General features: G+C 41.8%; 1 protein-coding gene across 3 annotated transcripts in view; it reads right to left on the bottom strand.

The window, feature by feature from the left end:
• Positions 1 to 27,955, bottom strand: part of LOC136866214 (WD repeat-containing protein 55 homolog) — a 129,512-nt gene that overhangs the window by 48,380 nt on the left and 53,177 nt on the right. For all 3 annotated transcript variants that reach the window (XM_067142994.2, XM_068226652.1, XM_067142995.2), the window contains one exon: positions 7,706 to 7,888. In XM_067142994.2, coding sequence (XP_066999095.1) covers positions 7,706 to 7,888 — 183 coding nt within the window. The remainder of the gene's footprint in view (positions 1 to 7,705; positions 7,889 to 27,955) is intronic.

Below are 27,955 nucleotides of genomic sequence, written 5' to 3'. Positions count from 1 at the left end.
GACCTGTGTTTGTGGTATTTGATTAAAAGAAGAAAATTATTTATGTAACTTGAAGAAATTACGCGTATAAGATGGACATCGGACTTAAAGTTTACTATGCTGTTTAAAATATTATTTTTGATTTATTGTAGAAAAAAATACGTATGGTAATTTTGATTTTAAAATGGTTACGGTGAATTATGTGTTTGTTTGAAGAGATTTTGTATTGTGTAACAGAATGTTTTAATGAGGTAGGTAACTTGTGAGGCAGGGTGTACTGCCACATGTCATTTCTAGGGGTATTTTTCCAGTAGTTTCCTGTAAGTCTCTGGTTCATCAGAATGAATATTCTCGATAAGCTCTGTGATAGGTTAGAATAACAAACTTTCTTATTGGTGAATGTGAGAACTGCGAGTGTACTCCCATGCCCTAATTGTTTATCTCCTGATTGCCCCATTTCCAGCTCATGGCGATTTGGCCAGAGCCACTCTTGTTTCCGTCGTCATTAATATCTGACCGGCGAAGTCAGCAGAGGTCTTCTCCGTCTGTCCCGCGATGGGATTACCGGCCCTCAGGGTGAGCACTGTTCCTGTTTTTGGATTTTAACTTTAAATGTTCTTTTTAATTCGTGCACCGGAGTTTGCCCGCGGTATTTTGTATTCAACAATTTTTAACTTCAAAATGACTTAGCCCGTTCAGATAGTTATACCTATTTTATCTTCGGAGGCAATTCCCTTTTCTTGTTTTGAATATTCTAATTAAATGAAAATGTAACGCTGGTTTAAGGAAGTAATATGTAAGGTTTTAATTTCACATGGGGTTGTCTCCGGTAGTTCAGTTTCAATTTAATGTATACCAGTTGAAACTATGCACCTTTTACTTAAGTGCTTTAGAAAAGGCAGCAACTTAATTGGCCTCTGTTTAATATTTTTTTTATTCTTGCAACTATGGGTCTCTTAGTAAATGTTTCAACACGCCCCTTTCTTAATTTTGTTTTGTTATAGGGGATTAGCCCTTGGTAAACTGTATAATTTTCACATTGATTTAATTTTCTTTAAAGTAATTTCAAATGGCCATCGTCAGTAATTCCGATAACTGACTGTCACGATTTATTGTACACAATTGTAACAAGATATGCTTGTATTGAGGTTAAATACTGCTTCAAGAAGAGAGCAAGGTAGAAACGTCTTTCGCAATGGATGTGCGGCAGCACATACATTTGGAATATATAACTGTCTTTGATCTAAATGTTAATGATATGAACCTTGTGTTTTTTCTTTATGGAACAATTTATGGAACCCGTTTTCGTTTATTTTGGTTGTTTTGCTAGTTAATTTGTTTTGTACCTGAATCTTCTTTCATTAATTCAATAAAACTAAGTGTTCATAAAGGGATTACCGTTGATTTCTGTTTCACCGCAACGCACAATCTTCTCATGGACCTTGTAGGGTTTTCAGGCTGTTCCCCATTTCCTTTCTTATACTGTAGTTGTCGTGTTGGTAAACCTGGTATTTATTTCTCTACGCTGTTTCTGGAATATTAATGGTGTGTGTTTTATTTAATTTAATGTGTCCAAATCTTAATATCCTTGTTCTTGTGTCATGTCACCTGAAGCGGTTATAATAATAATAATAATAATAATAATAATAATAATAATAATAATAATAATAATAATAATAATAATAATAATAATAACAATAATAATAATCCCGTGTGGGGATTTACCGGTTACCTCCATCGGGCGCGTCCCATTGGAATTGGGGAAGCTAGCTGGCTCTGCCGCCAGCAGAGTCAGAGTGTAGTAGGGAAATAAAATACCACCGTGAAAAAAAACTGGTCCCTTGCCAGGGTTACGGCGAAGACTGGTAAATGACCAGAAGCCAGAAAACATCTTGAGGTAACCTATAGGGCTAACAACCCTAGTTGTAAAAGGATGGGTACCCATCCAAAGCAAAGTCAAGTCAAAAAGCATGATGGCACAACATTTCAAGAAACATACCCCAGGGGGTAAATCTTCGGATAAATCCCTCGTCGTGAACGCCACGGCGCACGAGTCTCGTGCGGATTCTGGGGGAGACTAGACATTATGCAAGAGACGAGTCGGAGCGTCTCGGTGTACCCCGAAGAGTCAAAAACTCAGGCCAAAATCTAAAACCTTTCTAGCAACTTTCAGTGGTGGTGGTGATTTTTAAGAGGAAGTACAACGAGGTAATCATCCTCTCTGAACAAATAAGTGGAAAAGAAATTTGAAATATAAAACAAAATTATTTATTCAACAAAGGAATTTGGAAACGCAGTACAAAATAAAACAAAAAACAATTATAGAACTAGGCCGAAAGGATTACTAACGTATCAAAAGGGAACGTACGTTCCCCGAGTAACAGTGCACTTGTAATTTATATACCCTTGATAAGTCCACTGTCACACATAAAGCGGATGACGAGATCAGCAGTAGTTGCGTCATCGGCTAGTATGCGTTCGAGTGTTTCCTGCAGGCCGAGGCTCCGTCTTAGGCCAGAGAGATCGGCGCACTCTGTGAGGATGTGGGTCACGGTGAAGTCGGCACCACAAGAACACACTGGGGGGTCTTCCCTCTTTAGGAGATAAGAGTGCGTGGATCGTAAATGGCCTATCCTCAGCCTGCATAGTACTATGGCCTCTCTCTGTGAAGGTCAGAAAGAGGACCGCCACACGGTAGTTGTCTTCTTATTTGTTCTCAGCTTGTTGGGAGTTCGGATATCTAGCCACTCCGATTCCCAGAACGCCAAGATGGTTCGACGTAGCTGAGAACAAATATCCTTAGCAGGTACATTGACTGGTCTTAGAGGTAAAAGTACAGCTTCCTCTGCAGCTTCATCCGCAAGTTCGTTTCCCGCAATCCCAACGTGGCTTGGAAGCCACGCGAAAGTGATTCTGGTGCCAGCATCCCATAACCTGGCTAGAAGGTCATGTATCTGCTGTACCAGTGGGTGTTGCGAGAAACAGGATTCAATAGACTGCAGAGAGCTTAACGAATCGGTACACATAAGAAAGTGGCTTCTTTCGTCACACAATGCAAACTGCAGAGCTTCTAAGATGGCATAAAGCTCTGCAGTATACATACTACATGCTTTAGGGAGCGAGATCTTCGTGCTCATATCATCAATGACGAAAGAGCAACCAACATTATCTCCGATTTTAGAACCATCCGTGAAGATAAGTTTCGCAGCTGGATATTGGTGAACGAAGTTCTGGAAATACCTCCGATAAACGGAGGAATCCGTGTTCACCTTGGGTCCACGGAGCAGATCTAGACGTACATCCGGTCGCGGAACCAACCACGGAGGTACCTCGCTAAGCGTTTGTTCAAGATAACCACCGATATTGATATTCAAATCATGACACAAGCTATCAATCCGAAACCCAACCAGCTGTGTGGCATTCAGCCGGTCTTGGCGCCTCTGGTGGTATTGGGTACGAAGAATGCATTGATAGCTTGGATGTAATGGCATTTCAAGAATTTTGGCAGCGTACGTGAGAAGTAACTGCTGCCTCCTTATCCGCAAAGGTGGAACTCCCGCTTCAGCGAATAAGCTGGGAATGGGGCTAGTACGGAAAGCTCCCGTTGCCAGCCTTACTCCACTATGGTGAATACTGTCCAAAAGGCTCAGCGTAGATTTTGATGCCGAGAAAATGCATTCCCTACTCGGACTCGAAAGAGACGGAGGGACATGAAGTTCTCAATAAAAGTTGGCAAATTTCCCCGAAATCCCCACTGGTGTAGTGTTGAGAGAATCCCATATCGCCAGGTAGTGTCGTAAGCTTTCTCCAGGTCAAAAAACATAGCGACTAGGTGTTCCTTCCGGAGAAAGGCCTCCTGAATGGCGCTCTCCAGTCTGACCAGATGATCAGTGGCAGACCGATGAGAGCGAAAACCACACTGGTAGTTAGACAAGAGACCTTCCTTTTCCATGGCCCACACAAGACGCTGGTTAACCATTCCTTTCAAATAGCTTACAGAGGCCATTTGTAAGGCATATTGGCCTATAACTATCCAGGAGTTTTGGATCTTTACCTGGCTTGGGAATTGATATCACAATTCCCACACGCCATTGAGATGGAAATACTCCCTCACTCCATATTCTGTTGAATAGGGTGAGGATATCCTTGAGACATCTGTCACTCCACTCAAATGCTTAAGCATCTGATTATGGATTTTGTCCGGTCCAGGTGCCGTATTCTTGCATAGCGCGAGTGCACTTCGCAACAATCACTCCGTGAAGGGCACGTTGTAGGGATGCGAAGCACTGGAGGCGAAAGAGAGATGGTGTGCCTCTGCTTCGCACTTAATTTGAAGAAATGCAGGGTCGTATCTCACAGAGCTGGACGTATCTGCAAAATGTGACGCGATGTGGTCAGCAATGACAGAAGGATTCGTAACTATATCTCCATTAATGGAGATTCCGGGTACTGAGGGCACATTCTGTACACCGACAATACGGCGGAGTTTCGTCCACACTTGTGATGACAGAGTATGTGCCGTCATAGAAGACACATACTTTTCCCACGTAGCTTTCTTACTTTCTCGAATCAAAACACGGGCCTTCGCACGCAGACGCTTAAATGTGATATGATTGGCCATCGTAGAATTCCGACGATAATGCTTAAAAGCCCATCGGCGATCACGTATTGCTGCTGCAATTTCGTCCGTCCACCATGGGACCTGTTTCCGGCGACGAATACTGGACGAGGAAGGAATTGTTTCCTCTGCAGCAGCCAAAATTTCCGTAGTAATGGAAGAGACGTGGTCGTCAACAGACTCCAACATATCATCGGCCATCACTGCGCGTTTTGAAAAATCTGGCCAGTTTGCCCGCCGAAGTAACCAGCGCTTGGGTACTTTGGACTGTCTTTGATTCAAGATAGATAGAATTATTGGGAAGTAGTCACTGTCACGGAGGTCATCGTGTACTTGCAATCATAGCTGGGGAACTAGCGCACGGCTGCACAACGTGACATCCAGGTGTGAGAATGTGCCATGTGCGCTGCTGAAGTGTGTCGGTTCCCCTGTATTAAGCACGCAAAGATCAAACAGATTGATCAGTCGCTCGAGCATCCTCCCCCTAGCACAGGAAGACGGAGAACCCCATAGTGTGTTACGGGCGTTCACATCTCCCAGCATGAGGAAAGGAGGAGGCAACTGAGCGATCAAATCTTGTAGTGCATGCGTTTCAAGATCGTAGTCCGGTGGAAAGTACACGTTGCACACGTTACTGGCACTAGCGAACTAGGGTACAAATGCCCCCAGTTGCCGCGCCATCCACAGTTAATCTATCTTTGCAATAAAGACGATATCCTCTCATAGTCATGTCGTGTCCAGGTCTCAAACGAGATTCCTGTAGACAGATTATGGAGGCCGCATAGACGGATATCAATTGATGTAACTCAGCTAGGCGACAGTGATAACTACTGCAGTTCCACTGCAATAGTGCCATTGTGTGGATAGGTAGCGTTAGGAAATTAGGACAATTGCTTGCCCTTCTTTCTATCAGCTACCTGCCAATTTCCGCCATCTCTGTCGGTGTCCGTTATGTCATCGTCACCATCTACAATAATAATGGCTTCAGCCTCCATTATGTCCCCAGCTGGGGGTGACTTGGAGGCTGAGCCCTCCGTTGATGGCGTGCTCTCAGATTTTGAACGGTGGGCCTTCTTCCTGGGAGAACTGAGTTCCCCAGAAAGGGATCGAACATGAGACCGTCGGGGCCTCACGTTTTTACCCGCCGTTTCCTTATTCTTTGAAGGAGAATCGGCAGATTGGTTGCCGGTCTTCTTCGGGGATCCTGTGACCCCCGATGGGGTTGGAGAAGACTTCTTCTCCAACTTCTTAGGGGAGCACTGTGGCTTCCCTTTCTCCTCCTTCTTGACCTGTGCTTTGGTAGGAAGGCTGGAAGAAGGTTTTCCAGCCATATTCAGGGAAGTCGTTCCCCCCGCACTTGAAGTAGAGGACTTTCCAGCTGAAGGTGTCTGAGAAGTGCTCTTTCCAGAATTTTTTGGCAATAACTTGCTTACCGATGCTTTTGTTGGGATTTGTTCTCTCTTTTCTTGGTTACTGGTGCTGTGAGGAACTGTCTGCTTGCTAGTTGATGGTTTCTCCGGAGCAGTTGCTACAAAACTTGTTGGTGTTATTGGTACTTTCGCTGCCTTCTCAGCAAAGGAGACGGAGAATTCCGGAGGGGCCATTGATTTAAATTTCCTCCGAGCATCTGGATAAGATAGTTTATCCAGTGTCTTAATCTCCTGGATCTTCTTTTCTTCCTTGAATATAGGACAATTCTTGGATCGCGGGGCATGCTCACCTGTGCAGTTTACACACACGGGTGGTTGTGTGCATTCTACACCGGTATGTGCCCCTTTTCCACATTCCCCACAAGTTGCTGAGCCTTGGCAGCGCGGTGATGTGTGACCAAACTGTTGGCAGTTGCAACAGCGCATAGGTGCTGGAATATACGGTCGAACTGTCAGCGTATACATTGAAACTTTGATTCGTTCGGGCAGTGTCTGTTTGTCAAAGGTGAGTATAAAAGCACCTGTGTCGTGAAGATTAGCTCAGACACGCCTCTTGAGCCTCTTGACGTCGGAAACTCCCCGACGTGCAAGGCTTCGGATGAGATCATCATCAGAGGCTTTGACTAAGTCCCTGTGAAAGATGACTCCTTTAATGGAGTTCAGGGACTTGTGCTTTTCCACCTTAACAGGCACTGGTCCGAACATTGCAGCTTCCAGTAACCTCTTACTCTGTACAACCGTATTAGTCTTGATAAGTACGGAGCCGTCTCGTAGCTTCCGCATCTCATCAACCTCTCCACTAACAATATCCTCCACAGCATTACTGATTAGAAACGGATTTTCTGGAAGGAAGCTCTGTCCATCGAATATGAAGGCAACCAGGAATCGAGGCAGATTTTCCTCAAACGTTTCCCTATTGAACAAATCATCGGCTCTGTTGAAGCGTTTACGTTTCTTTGCGGTACAATTTAAAGACGCAGTTTTAAGGCCTGCAGCCTTCGAAGAATTAAAACCAAAATCAAACTCAAAAACCATACATGTCCCACGAGTACCCGGGATATAAAAGGTCCACCTTCGGCAGAACCCTGACGTACCGAAGGCAAGGCTATATACTCCAGAGGGCGCCCGGTATCTGGAGGGGGGTCACTAGGAACTACTCTTCCAGTAGCCATTCATCACCTCGCCACGCCCCGAAACTTGTGATTGGGTTGGGCCGCTAAGAACTACTCTCCCAGGAGCCATGCATCACCTCGCCACGACCCGAAACTTGCGACTGGGGGAGGATAAAACCTCCATACTGGATAGTATGGATAGCTGACGACAGCTTTCTAGGCAGTTATGAAGTTCTAGAACATAGTCAATAATCATATCATTAAACTGACTATAAGTATTTCCTTTACCAATGGTTATAAAGCATTTTCCTCATTCCATATTTCTCACAACAAGTATGGCTACTTCAGCCTTCCTTCAGCAGAAATAGTTTTGATGAAGGCTTGAGAAGAAACAGAAAGTGAACTGAGAATGAAAAGGAGAGAGCCTTTCTCCTTCAGCATACTTATGTTTCTACCCTTTTCTCCTTTGTGTTTCTCCTTCTACCCAAAGGAAGAGAGGGAAGCGTAATCACAAGAACATTTTACTACCTAAGCACCTAAAACTACTAAAAATGAACTATACTTACTCATGAGCATTTTCATAAACATTCTTGAACTTGTCTTTCTCCACATCATATGAAACGATGGATAGATCCTTTGATGATGAAAACAGAGTACTCCCATCATCACTGAATTCAATGTCTCGACAAGCTTTCATATGGAGCTCAGCTGTATTTATAACAGAAGTATTTTCATTGGTATATTTGTAACTAAAGAGAGGACAGAGAATAATATTATCATTACAAAGTTTTAAAAAGACAAAGTCAAGAAGAGTCCAACACTAAGTGCATGCTCGATCACTCTACTTAAAATGAAAATTGGTCATAGTTTTATAAAAAATCATGAAATACACTGCCTGCCAAAAAAATGTTAAGCACCCAGGAGTGGTCCAATATTATCCCATTTCGGTATACATGCATACCACTGATGTGTGAGTAAATGGTTAGATGTACAAGGATCTGTAATGTGCACAATGCCCACCATAGTGTATTCGAGATGGCACTGTCCTGTTGTAGATAAGTTGTTACCAGTCAACTGCTGTGAGTCAGACAGTTAAGCAAAATGTGCAGAGAAGACTAAGTAGGAAGCACCCGAGATGCCTTGCAGACGCATTAGGCAGCCTATCCACCAATTGACAGCATTTGACAGAGGCCGCACTGTGGGACTGCATGAGGCTGGTTGGTCGTATCATGCAATTGCTAGACATGTGGGCCATTCAGTCGTCACAGTGGCCCGATGGTGAACTCAGTGGGTTCGTGAGGGCACCCAATCACGTCGTACAGTTTTGGGTCGATCAAGAAACACTACCCGGAGGGAGGTTCATCGAATTGGGAGATCGCCATCCGCGAATATGTACTGGAGACTCTACATCATCCTGTGAGTTCCCGCACAGTGTCTGGACGACTAGCATCTGCCAGATTGGGGCCCTACTGCCCCATGCGTCAGTTGCCATTGACACCAGAACACCGACACCTGCGTTTGGAGTAGTGCCTTGCCCAGGAGGCATGGGCAGAGGACGACTGGCATTGCATCATGTTCAATGATGAGTCCTGCTTCTCCATATCCTCTGATAACCATCATGTGCGGGTTTGGCGGCATCGCGGGCAGATCCTGCTCATATTGTGGAAAGACACACAAGCGTAATCTCTGGCATCACGGTGTGGGGAGCCATAGGATATGAGTTCAGGTCACCTCTAATAGTGCTTCGGCAGACTTTGATGGCACAGCGATACGTCACAGACATTCTGCGTTGGCACGTCCTACCCCTTATGGCACAGCACCCTGGGACAGTGTTCTACGGACTGCCCAGAGCATGCTGAGGACCTCCCGTTACCAGCAAGAACCCCGGACCTCTCCATCATTGAACACGTGTAGGATGACACTGGAAGGGGACTCCGTCCAAGTACCAACCTGTGGGATCTGGAGGGACAGCTGCAACAACTGTGCGCGAACTTGCCTCAGGAGAGGATCCAAAGACTGTTTGACACCATTCCGAACTCCGAACTGCATAAGGGCATGCAGAGAGAGAGAGAGAGAGAGTGTGTCTCTCTCTCTCTCTACTGACCTGGTGCCAACATTCCACCTGTAACTGCCAATGGCCTTGTCTCTTTCATCCTATAATTTAATCAGTTCAGTAAGGGCACATGGTCTTTCAACATATGTAGTTTCATTCACTTTCAACCACTCTTTCTGGGTGCTCAACTTTTGTCAGGCAGTGTATGTCTCCCATATATCTCACAAGAGATCATGAACAACCTACCAACACTTTTCATGAAAATAAGAGTTCTGGCAATCAAGCATACAACCCCACATACACGGATTCAAAAATATCACACATTCCATTATGTATTACTTTTGAACATGGAATGAAAGTTACATTATCTTACTTGGACCAATATTATCCCATGAGGACTGCATGAGGCTGGTTGGTCGTATCATGCAATTGCTAGACATGTAGTCGGCTAGGAAAATCAACACAGATTGTTATAATACATGTTACAGATCTGTGGAAAGCAGTTGGAAATATATGCTTCTCGGATGAAAATTATATTTAAAATTTTGAGCAAAGTTTTGACCTAGCTTACTACTGACTGCATTCTTACATGATATGCTGCAGTACAAAATCTGAATAATAATAATAATTATAATTATAATAATAATAATAATAATAATAATAATAATAATAATAATAATAATAATAATAATAACAACAATGATGATGGTGATGATAATAATAATAATAATAATAATAATAATAATAATAATAATAATAATAATAATAATAATAATAATAATAATAATAATAATAATAATAATAATAATAATTGTACCGGGCGATACACCTCCATGCCGCTTATTTAAAATTTGCGCCAGTTGAAACTCCTCTGCTGGAGGAAGTCTGAACTTTATCTACGGTATTAATTTTCTACTTTCTCAGAAGATGTCACTACCTGGAAATTTTGGAGTTTTTGAACTGTGTCATTTTCGAAGTATTTTTGTTTTGCTTGTAATAAGAAGTGTGAACTTTCTCTTCTAGAGGACACTACTGAAGATCAACAATAGTGCACCCTAGTGCGGAGTGAAAGAACTGTTTTTTTGGAGAAAATTTAATTTCAAAAGGTTGTTCTTTGCTAAATTTCTTTCAGTCATTGTTTAAGTTGGCAATATTTACCCTTTCTTTCCCCTTCTTTTGAATTTAGCCAATCCCGAATTTCTTGAATTAATTTTCCACCAATTATGTGTTTCTTCTTCATATTGTGTAGGGGTTTTCTTGGTTAGCCAATAAAGTTTTTGTGGGAGGGTGTTCTCATTCCCCAAACGCCTCGAACCTTCCGCGAGAGTATATAAACTGCTGATTTTGGGGTCTCCGGGCCACTTCTGTTCCATCTTTTCGTGTGTAAAGTACATAGCAGGGGGCGGGAAGCGCCTCTTTCTTCGGCGGCAGTCAACAACCAGGTAATGGCCGATTAATTACTTCTTTTCTTGCTTGCTCAGCAGTTTAACTCTCGGGGCGGGTCCGAAGTTTTTCCATTATGTAACCTTCCTTAAAATGTAAAGAAACTTGTACCTATTCTATCTTTTAAACTACATATTGGGATAGAGAGTGCTTAACCCTCTCGAGCTCCCACTCATATTGTTTTGAGGTGAACTTATTTTCTCAACCTATTCTTCCTTAACATTATGTAAATTTGCTTCTTTTCTAAAGTCACCTCCGTAGTATGGGATTAGCCCTTGCATCAGTGGCCTAGAGCCAAATTAGGTTTTGAAACAAATACATTAGGAGTGCAGATCGCCTCCTCTCAAACTGTTATTTTAGAGGTCATGTAATTACCCTTTTTCATTTAATAGACCTCAGTAGGTTGGGTATGTTACCCCTGTGTCTATGTCCTGAGAGGACAACTTGAAGGTGGAGTTTGGTGTGGCCTTTGAGAGGCTTAAAGTTTGAGAGCGTGTGGCTCTTTCTTGAAAATTAAGTGTTGTATGCCTCGAGGAGGCTTTTCTGTGTAATTTGGAGCAAGTGCTCTTGAACATGAATGGGGTTTTCGGCCCCTCTGGTAAAACTTATTTTGGAGTAAAGTTGGGCTAATTGCCCTAGAAGTGTGAATTCGGGGCTCGAAGCCCAAATACTGTAAATACTGTAATTGCACCTTTTGTTGCCTTGCTACTCTGTACCTGCCGTAATTGTTATTTATTAATTTTGAAAAGAAAATATAACCTTGTTAAATTTTAAATTAATTTTACTTTCGTAGCTTGAGACCTGTTCACCACCCCGCACCTTCTTTCACCTCTAACTACCACAAAAACACGGTAACAAGTGGTAGCAGAGCGTGGTTGAATGGGTCTCATTTTAGCCCCTTTTGACGGCTAAACATTGTTTTGATCCGAACTCTAACCATTTTCTCAGTTGCTGGAATTTTTTGAGTTTTTCAAAATTGTTCTGTCATCATGCCCGGCCCTCGCGATGTTCTCCATCTTAACTATTTGCGCAAGGAGGAGTTGATCTATGAATTGACTATTAGAAATGTGCAATCTGGAGGCACGGTTGCGGTAGACACAAACAAGCTTAGAGAGTCCCTTGATTTGCCCATTTCCATCCCCACCTTGGGAGAGAAAGAAATTGACGACTCTCTTCCCACGATCGTCGAGAATATTACTGGGCTAGCATCTGTAGTTAGTTTTTTTGATGAAAATGATCCTTCTCCTAATCAAATTAAGCGTGTGCAAGCCAGGCTGTTTCATTTTTCAAATAGAGTTAACGATCTGTTGTCTCTAAAGCTGAATGACGTTCAGAAGAAGGAAGCTAGTACGCTGCTTGAAAATATTTCTGAATTATCTAGCAAGGTCACTCAATTGTTAACTGGGGAGGTTCCTCCCAAAAGCGATCTACCCACTACAGTGAATGTAGGTAGCGAGGAAGAGCCTCCTAAGGGAGAAGTAAATAGGGAAACCATCGCTGCTCAAACAACCTCTGCCCCATTGGACGAGTCTGAACGCCGTAACTCATTAAATAATGTACGTTCTGAATTAACTTCCTTGCCACTGAAACCTTTACCTACTATGTCACCCGGATTCAGCAGTTTGCCTCATCCATTGGCAATGTTGCTCAGAGGTATCTCTAAGTTTTCCGTTAATACCACCAGTGAAGTAATTTCCTTTTTAAGATTTTTAGTTGAATTTCAGGATCATGCCCTTGTGTTTTCTCTTTCTCCATGTCAAATTTTGCAAATCATCTATCCTTATGCAATTGGTATTCTCTCTGACAAAATAGTAAGAGCCATAGCCGAACAGTCATCTATTGAAGATTTTCATGCACACTTGCTTGCAAATTTTATTCCCGCCCGCGCGAGGTCATCTCTGATTCAGAAGTACTATTATCGAGTACAGAGATTGGATGAAAATCTGGCTGATTTCATACAAGACATTAAGTTTTATACTAGGGTGTTTGCCCTTCATTTTCCTGAAGATCAGATTGTACAGGCTATTGTAGAAGGAATTTCACCACCCTATAGGTCATATTTGTGTTTCGCGGCGTGCCCGCAAACTTTCTCTGAACTTGAAGCGTTGGCCGTCTCAGCGGAAGGAGTGAGATACGCCGATTCCTTGCGTGTCGCGAAAGAACCCCCGCCTTCTTTTAGTAATACTCGGCATCCACCTCGCCGATCAGTCACACCTCATAAATGTTATGCTTGCGGGTCGCCTGACCATCTTCGCAATAAGTGTCCACTGATCAAGTCTAGTAGGGCAAATAATGGAGCTGGTTCATCACAAGGCTGTTTTAAATGTGGGGCTTTCTCACATATCGCCAAGAATTGCCCAAACTCAAATAGCACCCCCTCCTGCTCAACTTCTGGTGCAAATTCCACCAATGCCAATAATAAAATGTGACTAGCGGCTTCGGCTGAGTCGACTAATTCTGCTTCCCAAGGCTCAGCCCCTGGCAAAAAGGTCGTGAATTCAGGGAACGTTCAATTTGCAAATCCATCTTTCGAATGCCCCAAAGAATGTCTTAGGATTGCGGCGGATACCCCCGTACCTGTTCCTTTTCTTAAGATTGAGTTAAATAACGAGCCTATAACCGCTCTATTAGATTCAGGCAGTGTTTGTTCAATTATTTCGGACCAACGGTATTCAAAATTGAAGTCTGTTTGTAAATTATCTGACTATGGCTCATCTACTGTTCAATATGTTTCGGCTAATTCATCTCCATTAGAAATTCTAGGTTCTGTACAGGTCAAAATTCGTATTTTTAAATTTACATGGAAAACCAAACTGTTTGTGGCTAAGCACTTGTCTTGCCCCATCATACTGGGAGCGGACTTCATTTCTCACACTGGTCTTGTGCTCGATCTTCAGAGTAAGTCGTGCACATTCAAATTTGCGTCCAATTGTAAAATTCCCTTGTTAAAGTGTAATTCTGTATCATGTTCATCTATTTCGCCTACCCAGGATGAGATGTTGTTAGACCTTAGACATCTACCTGAGGAGCAGGCTGATAGTATTCGTAAATTATGTCAGTCATTTCCAGAGGTGTTCTCGGATACTCTTGGTGTTACTGACCTTATTGAATACAAAATTGAGGTCACAGATTCGATTCCTGTCCGTTTTCCACCTTATAGGCTATCTCCACCTAAAATGAAGGCTCTGAAAGAAATCATCGATCAGATGACGGTATTATTAGGCCCTCTAAGTCGGCGTATTCGTCACCTATTTTTCTAGTCCCGAAACCCCAAGGAGGCTTCAGGCCTGTCATTGATTATAGGGCTCTCAATCGGAAGGTGGTGTTGCAATCCGTGCCCCTTCCTGACCTTCATTCTTGTTTTTCATGGTTTCGTAAGGCCAAGTTCTTTACTATCTTGGACTTGAATCAGGCCTATAATCAAATTCCCCTTGCCGAAGAGTCTAAACATCTTACAGCGTTTGCCACGGACTGGAACTTGTATGAATACAACCGCGTGCCGTTCGGGCTCCCCACGGGAGCAGCTGTACTCACTAGGCTACTAGATAGGGTCTTCTCCGACATCAAATTTGAGTACTTATATCACTACTTGGATGATGTCGTCGTATTTTCAGAGACTTTTGAAGAACATCTAGATCATCTGCGAGAAGTTCTCGATCGCCTTCGTAAGGCTGGGTTAACTGTCAAGTTGTCCAAGGTTGCCTTTGCTAAGCCCTCTATGTCATTCCTAGGGCATATTGTGTCACCTGATGGTGTAGCAGTCGATCATTCTAGAACACAGGCCATCCGTGATTTTAAACCTCCCAAGGACATTAAAGGTATCGCCAGGTTCATTGGTATGGTGAATTTCTTCAGGAAGTTTATTCCTAACTTCGCTAATAGAGCGGCGCCCTTGAACCTTCTTCGTAGGAAAGGCATCAAATTCGAGTGGGGACCTTCTCAACAAGCCGCTTTTGAAGATCTTAAATTAGCTCTCTGCAATGCCCCTGTCCTTGCTATGCCTGATTTCTCAAAGAAATTCATTGTCCAAACCGACGCGTCGTCATCAGCAGTAGCTGCAGTCCTTCTTCAAGAGACTGAACTAGGGAGGTGACCCATCGCCTATGCATCTAGGACCTTGTCGGCTCAAGAAGCCAAGTATTCTATCTATGAGCTCGAAGGTTTGGCAGTCTTATTTGCCTTAGAAAAGTTCCGTCTCTATCTTGAACATGTCAAATTCGACCTGGAGACAGATAATCAAGCCTTAAGCTGGGTCTTAGGTAGGCCGCGTCGTACTGGCCGTATAGCCCGTTGGGCCATCCGTATTTCTGCCTTCCAATTCGATGTCAGGCATATCAGAGGCACCGAAAATGTTATTGCTGATGGACTCAGCCGTATGTTTTCCAACGACGTCGAGACCCATGAACCGGTCGACAGTTCATCACCTTCCGAGTCCATACTATCTGATGTTAATGCCATCTTAACAGATGCTCCCATGCTCTTTAGGGATATCGAGAAATACCAACGTGAAGATCCGACGCTGGCTCCGATAATGGAAACCCTTTCTTCTGGGCAACATGTGGTCCCTTATGTTCTGAGGAATGGTGTTTTATGTTGCCCATCGAGGCATGATAAGATGATGAAAGTTGTCGTTCCAGCTGTTCTTGTGCCTATGATCTTCAAGTACTATCATGAGACCCCATTAGGGGGGCATCTTGGAATCTTTAAAACTCGTGAAAAGATTCGTGAAAGGTTCATCTGGAAGGGTATGGACGGTGAAATCCGTGAACTAGTAAAAGCTTGTAAATCTTGTTTGCTCAGTAAACCCACCATGTCCACCAAGGTAGGCCTTTTGTCTTCGCATCAAGCGTCGCGCCCCATGGAATGCCTGTATATTGATTATGTAGGACCCTTCCCCCAGTCAAAGGGAAATGCCAACAAGTTCATCTTTGTATGCGTAGATGGCTTTACTAGATTTTCCTGGTTATTTCCGACTAAGCTGGCTACCGCTCAGTCCACCATTACTTGCCTAAATTCTATTTTTGCTTCTTTTGGTCCGTGCCAATATATTGTATCTGATAATGCTAAGGCTTTTACATCTAATTTATTTCGTAAATTCTGCTTTGACCTGTCCATCTCTCATGTGACAACTTCTGCTTATTACCCTCAACCATCTATGGCTGAACGGGTTAATCGTAATCTCAGGTCCGCGCTTATTGCCTATCATCATGAAGATCATTCCAGGTGGGACACGTCCCTGCATTGGTTAGCTTTTGCTTTGAATTCGGCGGTTCATGAATCTCACAAGTTTACTCCAGCTTCTTTGATGTTCAAGTTCGTTCCCAACACGCCGCTCTCTAACCTCTGGTCTCTGAGTGACATTCTACCCGAGACAATAGATCCGGATAACATTAAAGATCTTTGGAAGAAGGCTAAAGCCAATCTTAAAGTCTCTCATGAAAAGGTTAGGGAAAGATATGATCGTGGACGGAGACCCACCCATTTGAAGGTAGGTGACCAGGTGATGGTCAAGAATTTTGTTCCCGCGGGCAAGCTTGCCCCCAGATTTCATGGGCCGTGTATCATTCTAGATTTCCTTACGCCGGTCACATTATTATTAAGCAATCCAGCCACCGAGAGGATATTTAGGGTTCACCTGTCACAGGTGAAACCGGTGTAATTTCTGGGTTAACTTGCTTCATATAATCGTGAAAGGAATATGAAGGTTATATTTTTTTTGAGTTTTCACTTTTAAGGCATTCTGCCCCTTCTATAATATTTTGTTTCATATGTAAGTTTTTGTAAACCTTCCCCGCACGGTTAAACTGCCGTCCTATCCTTGCCACGGCCATTACCACGCTCCCGTCTCCTGCTCCACTACACACAGTGGCTCGCATCTGAAATGAATTTCTGCACGCCGCTGGCCCCTCAACCTCTCCACAAAGCCTATGCCCTCAAAAAATGATGATGGTCCAACAATTCTGCCGCCTAGCTTTAATGTTTCAGTGCCCCCGCAGCCGCGCGGCGCCGTGCTGCGACTGGGTTAGAGGAAGGGCCCCCTCTTCCCCAGCGAGGACCACATGTGCACGGCGAGCCGGAGCCCTCCTCCCGGCCAAGGCTGATGTGCGGCGCACGACCTGCTACTGGCCCGCAGCCTGTATATGTTCACCGCGGGCGCGGCGTGATTCAACACCTCTACTCCTCTCATAGTGCGGGCGAGCGGTATCTCAGGGTACTTGAGGGGTCCGAGCGGCCCCCTCTGGACACAAGCTGCAGCGGCCGGTCTGGCCATCCAATTTAATTAACTACATGGACAATTACTATCAGCAATTACTATACCTGAGAATTCAACAACAATATCTGGTGGACTTAAGAAAATTTTTCCTCAACTTTAAAACTAAAGTTTTCCTTCTCAATTCAACCTTCTACAAACATTAAGACAGTACTTCCGCTGTTACTAAAAGAAATTTTGAACCTGATTCAAACTAAATTTCAGCCATTTCGATAAATGCTTCTGCAATCAATCTTCATATCCACATCATAACTTGGACCATGTTTTCAAACAGATTTCATGTGTCACCCCTGGAGGAACCTTTGGGGGGGGAGGTCTGTACCGGGCGGTACACCTCCATGCCGCTTATTTAAAATTTGCGCCAGTTGAAACTCCTCTGCTGGAGGAAGTCTGAACTTTATCTACGGTATTAATTTTCTACTTTCTCAGAAGATGTCACTACCTGGAAATTTTGGAGTTTTTGAACTGTGTCATTTTCGACGTATTTTTGTTTTGCTTGTAATAAGAAGTGTGAACTTTCTCTTCTAGAGGACACTACTGAAGATCAACAATAGTGCACCCTAGTGCGGAGTGAAAGAACTGTTTTTTTGGAGAAAATTTAATTTCAAAAGGTTGTTCTTTGCTAAATTTCTTTCAGTCATTGTTTAAGTTGGCAATATTTACCCTTTCTTTCCCCTTCTTTTGAATTTAGCCAATCCCGAATTTCTTGAATTAATTTTCCACCAATTATGTGTTTCTTCTTCATATTGTGTAGGGGTTTTCTTGGTTAGCCAATAAAGTTTTTGTGGGAGGGTGTTCTCATTCCCCAAACGCCTCGAACCTTCCGCGAGAGTATATAAACTGCAGATTTTGGGGTCTCCGGGCCACTTCTGTTCCATCTTTTCGTGTGTAAAGTACATAGCAGGGGGCGGGAAGCGCCTCTTTCTTCGGCGGCAGTCAACAACCAGGTAATGGCCGATTAATTACTTCTTTTCTTGCTTGCTCAGCAGTTTAACTCTCGGGGCGGGTCCGAAGTTTTTCCATTATGTAACCTTCCTTAAAATGTAAAGAAACTTGTACCTATTCTATCTTTTAAACTACATATTGGGATAGAGAGTGCTTAACCCTCTCGAGCTCCCACTCATATTGTTTTGAGGTGAACTTATTTTCTCAACCTATTCTTCCTTAACATTATGTAAATTTGCTTCTTTTCTAAAGTCACCTCCGTAGTATGGGATTAGCCCTTGCATCAGTGGCCTAGAGCCAAATTAGGTTTTGAAACAAATACATTAGGAGTGCAGATCGCCTCCTCTCAAACTGTTATTTTAGAGGTCATGTAATTACCCTTTTTCATTTAATAGACCTCAGTAGGTTGGGTATGTTACCCCTGTGTCTATGTCCTGAGAGGACAACTTGAAGGTGGAGTTTGGTGTGGCCTTTGAGAGGCTTAAAGTTTGAGAGCGTGTGGCTCTTTCTTGAAAATTAAGTGTTGTATGCCTCGAGGAGGCTTTTCTGTGTAATTTGGAGCAAGTGCTCTTGAACATGAATGGGGTTTTCGGCCCCTCTGGTAAAACTTATTTTGGAGTAAAGTTGGGCTAATTGCCCTAGAAGTGTGAATTCGGGGCTCGAAGCCCAAATACTGTAAATACTGTAATTGCACCTTTTGTTGCCTTGCTACTCTGTACCTGCCGTAATTGTTATTTATTAATTTTGAAAAGAAAATATAACCTTGTTAAATTTTAAATTAATTTTACTTTCGTAGCTTGAGACCTGTTCACCACCCCGTACCTTCTTTCACCTCTAACTACCACAAAAACACGATAACAATAATAATAATGTTATTGGATTTACATCCCACTAACTACTTTTACGGTTTTCGGAAATGTAGAGGTGTCAGAATTTAGTGTTTTATGTGCCAATAAATCTACCGACAGGAAGCTGATGTATTTGAGCACCTTCAAATACCACTCATCCCGGCTACAAAATCTGGAATTCTCCATTCGTATTAAAATTAAATACACCTGCAGGTTTGGTAAGTATCTGAATTACATACTGTATATCCTATGAAGGTACTGCAATTCTGAATACAAAACAGTATTGAAGATAAACAATCAATGCAGAATATTCTTTTAATATCTATATAAATAAAATAAGAGTTCAGATCCTTTAATAATGTAAATAAAGTACTCCCATCCTCACTGATTTCAACGTCTTGACAAGCTTTCATACTGAGCTCAGGACTGAAGTTCCTCGAAACAGAGATAGGACGGATTGAGAGGGTCAAGAAGATCAAGTACCTTAATGAGATCATACAGGAGAATGGACTAGAAAAATCAGCACAGGAAGACTGGATCTCAAAAACAAAAAGAGCATATGGATTAACAAAAAAAAATCTGAAATGCCAAAATAAAACACTAAACAGACTGCCTCCATGCCAGTGAATGCCTGTCCATGAACTATAAGTTCTGAGAAGCTAGAGGTCTTAGAAAGAAGAATCCTCAGAAGTATTATGGGCACTGTACAGACTGAAAGCAGGTGGAAACTTCGGAGCGACAAAGAAGTTTACCAGAAGGTGGAGAGAATCTCAGAGACCATAAAAAGGAGAAGGCTGGCATTTCTAGGAGATGTGTTCAGAATGAAAGGAAATAGATTTACTAAACAAGTATTTGATTACTTCTGGAAGAAGACCACTACAGCATGAATTATGGAAATGCAGAAAGATATGGAGAGATTAAACATCTTGGAGGTCCAAATGTTAAGACAGAAATAAATTTAGGAACACAGTGAAAAATTTGTAAGGGTTTAAAGGCAAAAGAAGAACTAAGATTACCGGAAGAGCTTGGACAGAAGAACATAGGAAGCAGGCCACCAAACGCGTGAAGGAGTACTGGACAAAGAGGAAACTCCACACAAAGAGAAAGAAATGAGGTTGTAGTGAGATTCTAAGAGATCAATTCTCTAGTAAGAAGAAAAAAGTTCTGTCTCTACTTTCGTCAGTTGGTACTTGTGTCGTGTCCATAACAAGAAGGAAATGCAATTTTTAAATTTCTGTCATGTATGTATGTACGTACGTATGAGCATCACGAGAACATGAACCAAACCCCATGGTGCAACAGCCCCGAAGGGCCAAAGCCTACCAAGCGACCGCTGCTCAGCCCAAAGACCTACAGATTACAAGGTGTCATGTGGTCAGCACGACGGATCCTCTCGGCCGTTATTCTTGGCTTTCTAGACCGGGACCGCTACCTCACCGTCAGATAGCTCCTCAACTGTAATAACGTAGGCTGAGTGGACCTCGAACTAGCCCTCAGATGCATATAAAAATCCCTGATCTGGCTGGGAATCGAACCCGGGGCATCCGGGTAAGAGGCAGGCATGCTACCCCTACACAATAGGGCTGGCATCACGAGAATATGGCTGAACATAATTGAATGAAAATCGGTAATGAAGGTCAGGGGAGAAGACACAACAATCCAGGCTATAAATACAAAGGGCACTAGGAAAGTTTTGCAATACGCAAAAACAGTTTGCTGGACACCCGTTATGGTGGGGGATGGAAAGAGGGGTGAAAACCGGTCTAGAAGACAGCAAGGTGCGACCTTCACACCAATTGTTACAAAGCAGTGGGAATGAAAGCAAGTTAAGATGTCAGTGTGGTCTAAAGGTGAATATCGCGCAATTATCCACTACAATTTTGCTCGTGGATTAACTGTTGACCAGTGCCTGGAGGAAATAACCCCTGTGCTGGGGAAAGACTGTCCTCATTGGACAACAATTTTCTGCTGGTACAAAGAGTTCCAGAGGGGAAATCTTGGGGGTTGCAAATTAATTTTTTTTTTTTTTTTTTTTTTGCAATTCGCTTTACGTCGCACCGACACAGATATGTCTTATGGCGACGATGGGACAGGAAAGGGCTAGGACTGGGAAGGAAGCGGCCATGGCCTTAATTAAGGTACAGCCTCAGCATTTGCCTGGTGTGAAAATGGGGAAACCACGGAAAACCATCTTCAGGGCTGCCGACAGTGGGGTTCGAACCTACTATCTCCCGAATACTGGATACTGGTCGCACTTAAGCGACTGCAGCTACCGAGCTCGGCAATCTTGGGGTTGAAGACGATCCTTGTTCTGGGTGACCGTCTGAACCAGTGACTGAGGAAAACATTGAAGCTGTGAGGAAAATGTTGCAGCAAGAGGGGCGGTTGACATATCGGCAGGTAGAAGAGACCCTCCACATCCCTGCATCAGCTATTCATTCAATTCTACATGACCATCTCCATGTTAGAAAGGTTTGATCCCTTTGGGTGCCCTATTCACTTTCAGAGGAACAAAGGGCACATTGAGTGAAATGGTGCCGAAAAAAATGCTAAACCAGTTTGAAAATGGGACTTTGCGTAACATCAATAGCATCGTTACAGGTGACGAAACTTGGCTTTATTATTATGATGTCCCAACAAAATCCCACAACAAGGTGTGGCTGTTTGAATATGAGTGTATTCCTGTGACTGTGCAAAAGTCAAGGTCAGTGAAGTAAAGGATGATTGCAGTATTCTTCAGTAAACGGGGCATCCTGACTCGGGTTGTGCTAGAAACGCAAAGGACAGTTACTGCGAAGTGGTGCAGTGAGACTTGTCTGCCTCAGGTCATCCAGACTCTCAAGCAGCTCCCTCCAAGGTCACGGCTAAACACTTGGCTCTTGCATCACGACAATGCTCCAGCACATCGTGCTAATGTAACAATGGATTTTCTTGCAAGATGAGGGTTGACTGTGCTTGATCACCCTCCATACAGTCCTGATCTTGCCCCATGTGACTTCGCAACTCTTCCCAGAAGTCAAGATGAAGCTGAAAGGGCGGCGTTTTGCATCCGACAAGGAGTTTCTGGCAGCATGGGATCAAGAGTGTGAAAATGTAACTGAAGAAAAGCGGCAGAATTTGTTCAGTAACTGGTTTCAACGTATGGAGAAGTGTATTGAGTGTGATGGAAGTTATTTTGGAAAAAATCTAAAGCGTTCACTTACACTGCAAAACTTTCCTAGTGCCCTTGTACTTGTATTCATGCTGATTGATACAAGTTTAGGAGGAGGTCTAAAAATGATTTCTCAAACATCTCTGTTAACATTGGTCCTACCGATAAATGCTACATAACAAACATTGTAGAATATAAAATTTAACGAAGTGAAACAGGTGGAGATGAGCTGGAGAGCTAGGTGAATTTCCTTTTTTATCTTGCCATTCCTCTGGATCATACATATTCTGAAAACAACCTGTACCGACCCACTAAGCCATCATAGAATTTGAACTATTTGATCCATGCTATGAAGACGCTGGTGGCTGTTTACACATTGGATGGAACACTGCAGAACAGTCTTCACCACTGGATGCTATTTGACGCAGACTTCTGTTAAGACACTACTTATTGTAGCAAGTAGGACAAGAGTGGACTAAGTGCAAGCTTTACTGAAGAAATACTACCCGACTTAAGAGGCTTTTTCTCACAACCAACATATATATGCAACTTGGCAGTCAGGTAGAAGAGGAATTCAGCCAGATACTACTGAAAATCAAACATTACAGGGCTTTGGTAGTAATATTACCATTCCAGCATCATTGACTAACATCATTCAGTTTCAGGATAACTTAACTGATGGTACTTTTCAAAACATTCACATTATCCATGATGCTTGGAATATGTGGGTTTGTGATTGAGCTATTTTGGCTCTGAACAATGAATAGGTCATAGAAATAAATGGGGAGATCATGGTTCAAATTCTGGACAAAGAAAAAAAAAACATATGTTGGTTACCTTGGGTGTGAACAACAATGTGGTTTATTATCCAGTTGAATTACTCAATTCTATTACTGCATGGCACCTGCTGACATGACATTATGTTAAAGAAGATGGCTGTGTGTAGAGAAATGGAGTTAGTTCTTGTCCTTTTCTGTTTTCATGTTTCTTCTTGTGTCTTCCCTTGCTCCTGCTTCCACAAACTGACCTTCCTATCCTCCTTTCTTTGATGAATACATGAGAACTGTTTTAAGGACCAAGGCACCCGCTATCACAAGGACCAAAAGACTTAAATATTTAACATTTGCTTAAACAGGAATAATATAGCAAATCAAAGTGAGCACAATGATGATTAAGATTATCGTATTGCCCTGTTGAGTACAGAATATTAATAGATGAACAGATTCTTCCAAACAGCTAGATATGGTAAAATGCACAGTAAAGAACCTGCTCTCATTAAAGAATGTAAAAGCATGCTTTTCGACGGCTTCTCTCAGAGTAATACCAATATAATGGTCCGTTATTGGACATTATAAATTTTCCAGCTAACTCATTCTTGGTTGCCTGCGTTTCGCCCTCGTGTGCTAAGTTAGGCTCGTCAGTTGGGACTTAGCACACCACCCAAGACGCAAGGCTAGTGCATACCGTGGAGGCCACTGCATAGGCTATTTGAAGCCACCAGCAGTGCCAATGCACTATGAGAGCTATGTCTCATTTTCAAAAATAGATGCCTGCCTGGCCATCAAATGATGTAGATGTTGATTCCCATAGGGAACCTAAAATATTTGTCCTGAATGAGTAAATTTATAATACCAATATAATGGTCCGTTATTGGACATTATAAATTTTCCAGCTAACTCATTCTTGGTTGCCTGCGTTTCGCCCTCGTGTGCTAAGTTAGGCTCGTCAGTTGGGACTTAGCACACCACCCAAGACGCAAGGCTAGTGCATACCGTGGAGGCCACTGCATAGGCTATTTGAAGCCACCAGCAGTGCCAATGCACTATGAGAGCTATGTCTCATTTTCAAAAATAGATGCCTGCCTGGCCATCAAATGATGTAGATGTTGATTCCCATAGGGAACCTAAAATATTTGTCCTGAATGAGTAAATTTATAATACCAATATAATGGTCCGTTATTGGACATTATAAATTTTCCCTATGGGAATCAACATCTACATCATTTGATGGCCAGGCAGGCATCTATTTTTGAAAATGAGACATAGCTCTCATAGTGCATTGGCACTGCTGGTGGCTTCAAATAGCCTATGCAGTGGCCTCCACGGTATGCACTAGCCTTGCGTCTTGGGTGGTGTGCTAAGTCCCAACTGACGAGCCTAACTTAGCACACGAGGGCGAAACGCAGGCAACCAAGAATGAGTTAGCTGGAAAATTTATAATGTCCAATAACGGACCATTATATTGGTATTATAAATTTACTCATTCAGGACAAATATTTTAGGTTCCCTATGGGAATCAACATCTACATCATTCTCTCAGAGTGTCGAAATACACTTGTTCAAAGGTATACATTCTCATTGGAGAGTCCTCCTTACAAGACAATCTGAAAAAGAAGCTCAACCTTCCCTCTACACCTAGTTGGAAGAAAGGAAGAGAGAAAGAGAGATCTAGTTACAGTATTACTTGACAGAGGCTATGATGAATCAATCAAGGTTTGGTACAAACTAAGAGTTCCAAGACTTTGTGATCTCTGGTAGTGCATGGGTACTACCATAAAATTTGCAAGTCAAAAGTCCTTCCATGAACTGGATGGAATTTGTGTCTCTGTACTACGTAATGAAATCTGTGACCAGTATCACGTTACTAACTGCAAGATACACTAAAAGTCAGAGAATTCTTTTGAACAAGTTGAATCCTAATTATCTGCACAATTTGTGCACATCATTAACTCAATGTGGGTCAGGGCACAGGATATTTTTTCTCACGGGAAGTTCCACAGCAGTTATGACGCAATATATTGCATGTTGAACTTCCGAGTGTCATATCTTTATTTCTTTGAGCAATGATTAAAAAATATGTAAGCTGCCATATACTGATTACGTTACTGAAGCTTGCGCTTGTTCGTATCCTCATGGGAAGTGCTTTAGATTTAGTTTGTCTATGTGAATGTCTAACGTTTTTCAGAATCAACTGCTAGCTGACAAATATGGCCGCTCAAAGTCGAGCTGAAGTAGTACTAGATGGTGAGAAAGTGTTCAAAATTTTGATGAATGATGTAAGTGAGAATTCTAATTTTCCCATACAGATGAAGACATTGATGATGACTTTCTTTCCTGAAAATATCATAATCGAGGTTGAAGGAATAAGTGATAGTGACTAAGAAGAATTACAACCACCATCTGCAAAGAGGCGCAAAACTTGTATCGTGCACAGTTCGTGGAAAATAATTATCCAGGAGCTCCCCTTTCAGCCTAAGTACAAAATGGACTGATGTAATTGTAAAAGGACTGCGTTGATTTTTTAGGAATTATGCTGAGGGTCATGTACACAAATATACCATAGCTGTATAAGAATACCAGTCTAGTGATCCAATCATCCACACTCCTATATTTTCTCGGCTCATATTATGTAATCATTATAAAGCAATTTTACACTTCTTTCATTTTAATCATAACAGTTCCCAACCTCAAAATGACAAGATCATCCTAAAAAGAGAACCAAAGGACCATATTATATTAGTGCAAAGACTGTAACAACATGCAGTGTCCACCACCAGATTTTGTAATATACTACACAAAAAATATTATTAATCATGAAGATTGTACAATACAATACAATACAATACAATACAATACGATGGACTTATTTTGTCTAGCAAACTTAAGGCCATTAGGCCCTCTCTTCCATCTAACCAGAAAATACAGTATCTACATGTGCAAAATTAAAATAAATAGATTTACAATTGAAACATCTTGCAACTACTAAATAATACAATATTATGATGAAGAGCAAAAATAAAGAATAAAAAAATAGGAAAAAAACAGGAAAATGCTTATCACGATGAGGATGATGATGATTATTTACACAATTATGACATTACTACCTAATTTCTATTAACCTTGATAATAACAGTTAGATTATATAAAGTCTATAGTTTTAGGAAGGCTATATCTACAATATTTCCGTAACATACGAATAACAATTTAGGACTTCATCTATTACTTAGTAGGTATCGGTGACAAAGTTGCCTAAAACTAGCAGGTAAGGCTCCTCTGATAGAGACGGGTAGTGTATTCCATTGTCGCGCCGAAGAAATAACAAATGAGTTTGTGTATTGTGCGATGCGGTGAGGTGGAATAGATAAGACTGTATCAGATTTTGACCATGTTCCAAAACTGTGATTGGATATGTTCGTCTATCATAACACCAAGATCTTTGACAGATATATACAGATAAAAAAGGAATTCCACCTTATCAATACTGTTTATTGTAAAAATTTTATCTTACAGTACCGGTTTCGACCTAATCTGGTCATCATTAGCTGAACATAGTTTTGTACCTTTACATATATGTTAGGAGATGCCGTGAGGAAGCAATATATCAGAATATGTCCCAATCGGGCATGCTAAATGTGAACTGAATGTGTTGTTACTATTTAGATTTTCGGGTACGTGGGTGTAAAACTGTCTTCTTTAAGACTTAAAATTTGACTATGCAACCTATTCTAATGCTTAAATCTAAGTTGTATGTACAAATACAATAAACACATTAAAATACATTAAAACAACATGTGTAAAAACACTTCACAGATTTGAATGTGCGTGTCTTGCGTATATCTTCATTAGACTCCCGTGTTAGAGTTTTTATCCATAGTTTGCATCAATTGGTGCTTGTGATCATAGGCAATAATGTGAGTCTCTTAAAATGTCCTATTATTTGCTTAAAAGATGTCTTCATGTGTACATATGATAAAACACTTCTGTTGTTAACAAGATCCGGTTATGTGGATCGAGGTAGGTATGTGCAGCTCTGCTGTAAGTGGAGACTTGTTCCTTAAGTTAAAAGCAGATGATGTGGTCCTGGTCATTCATAAGTTGTTTAATATTAGACTATGGTGGAGCCTCCCTCCTCATCAATATCTGTGTGCTGGTGTTATAGTTATCTGTGAAAGATGAAATAAAGTGGAAACAATGAATTGTAAATTGAAGGAATGCCTGAGGATGTGTGCTGATATGAATGTGTACTTACTATTGTTGTCGTGGTTGGGTTGTGCTCGATCTGAGAGCTTGCCGTGTACTACTTTGCGTTCGCCTTGGGCTTATGTCAGCTGTTGTGAGGGGAGTGAGCGGAGGGGTAGGGAGAGTTGTTGTTGTTGTGGGGGTAGGGGTGGAGCTGGGCATGTCGTTCGAAGGTTCTATGGCACGTGTTACGTTCTGTTTATTAATTATTTTAAGGTAGTCATTTTTTAGGGCAGGGATGACTTTATTGAAGATAATATTAGTTTTTTTCTGTGATTTCATTTATATTGAAGTTGGGATTGGCGTATTGATCTAAGGATATATAAAACTCTTCTGTTATATTGAGCAGGGGGCCCTTGGGATTTACGTTTAGTATTTTCATGTCATTTTTGATATTCGTGAAACTGAGTTTATATTCTTCGATGTGCTGGCATATTGCAGAAAAATTATTATGCTCCATAGCATTTAAGTGTTCATTATATCGAATAGTACAGTTCCTGCCGGTGCATTCAATATAGCTGGTCTCACAATTGTTACACTTAATGCGGTATACTCCTGATTGGTTGTATTTGTTGTTGCTAATGATTGTCTTGAGATTGTTTGAGATTGTGTAAAATATTAGTTCAGTTATATGTGGTTTTAAATGCTATTTTTAAGTTATATTTTATGAAAACATTAAACTTAGTTATGGGATATATGTGTGCGTTTTTGAAAGTAAAAAGTATATTATCTTTCTTATGTTTGTCTGTTTTTGTCAATTTGGTTTTGGGTTCAAATTTGATTTTGTGAATAATTTTATTGACCATTTCTTTCCTGTATCCACTGTTTTTAGCTATGTCGTGTATTAGTTGTAATTCATTGTTTAAATCTTCTTTTGTTAACGGTATATTAAAAGCTCTATATATCATGCTGTAATAGGCTGCTTTTTTATGTGTATCGGGATGGATGGAATCTATTTTAATCTTGTCTGAAGGGTGTGTGGGTTTTCTATATGTTTTGCAGGGTAAGAGTTTTTTGTGTCTGGTTATTTTTATGTCTAAATAGTTTAGGGTAAGGTTGTTTTCAGTTTCTTTAGTGAATTGTATGT

Source organism: Anabrus simplex, chromosome 3 (genome assembly GCF_040414725.1).
Source record: "Anabrus simplex isolate iqAnaSimp1 chromosome 3, ASM4041472v1, whole genome shotgun sequence".
Lineage (NCBI taxonomy): Eukaryota > Metazoa > Arthropoda > Insecta > Orthoptera > Tettigoniidae > Anabrus > Anabrus simplex.
This window is presented reverse-complemented; position numbering and strand designations above follow the sequence as displayed.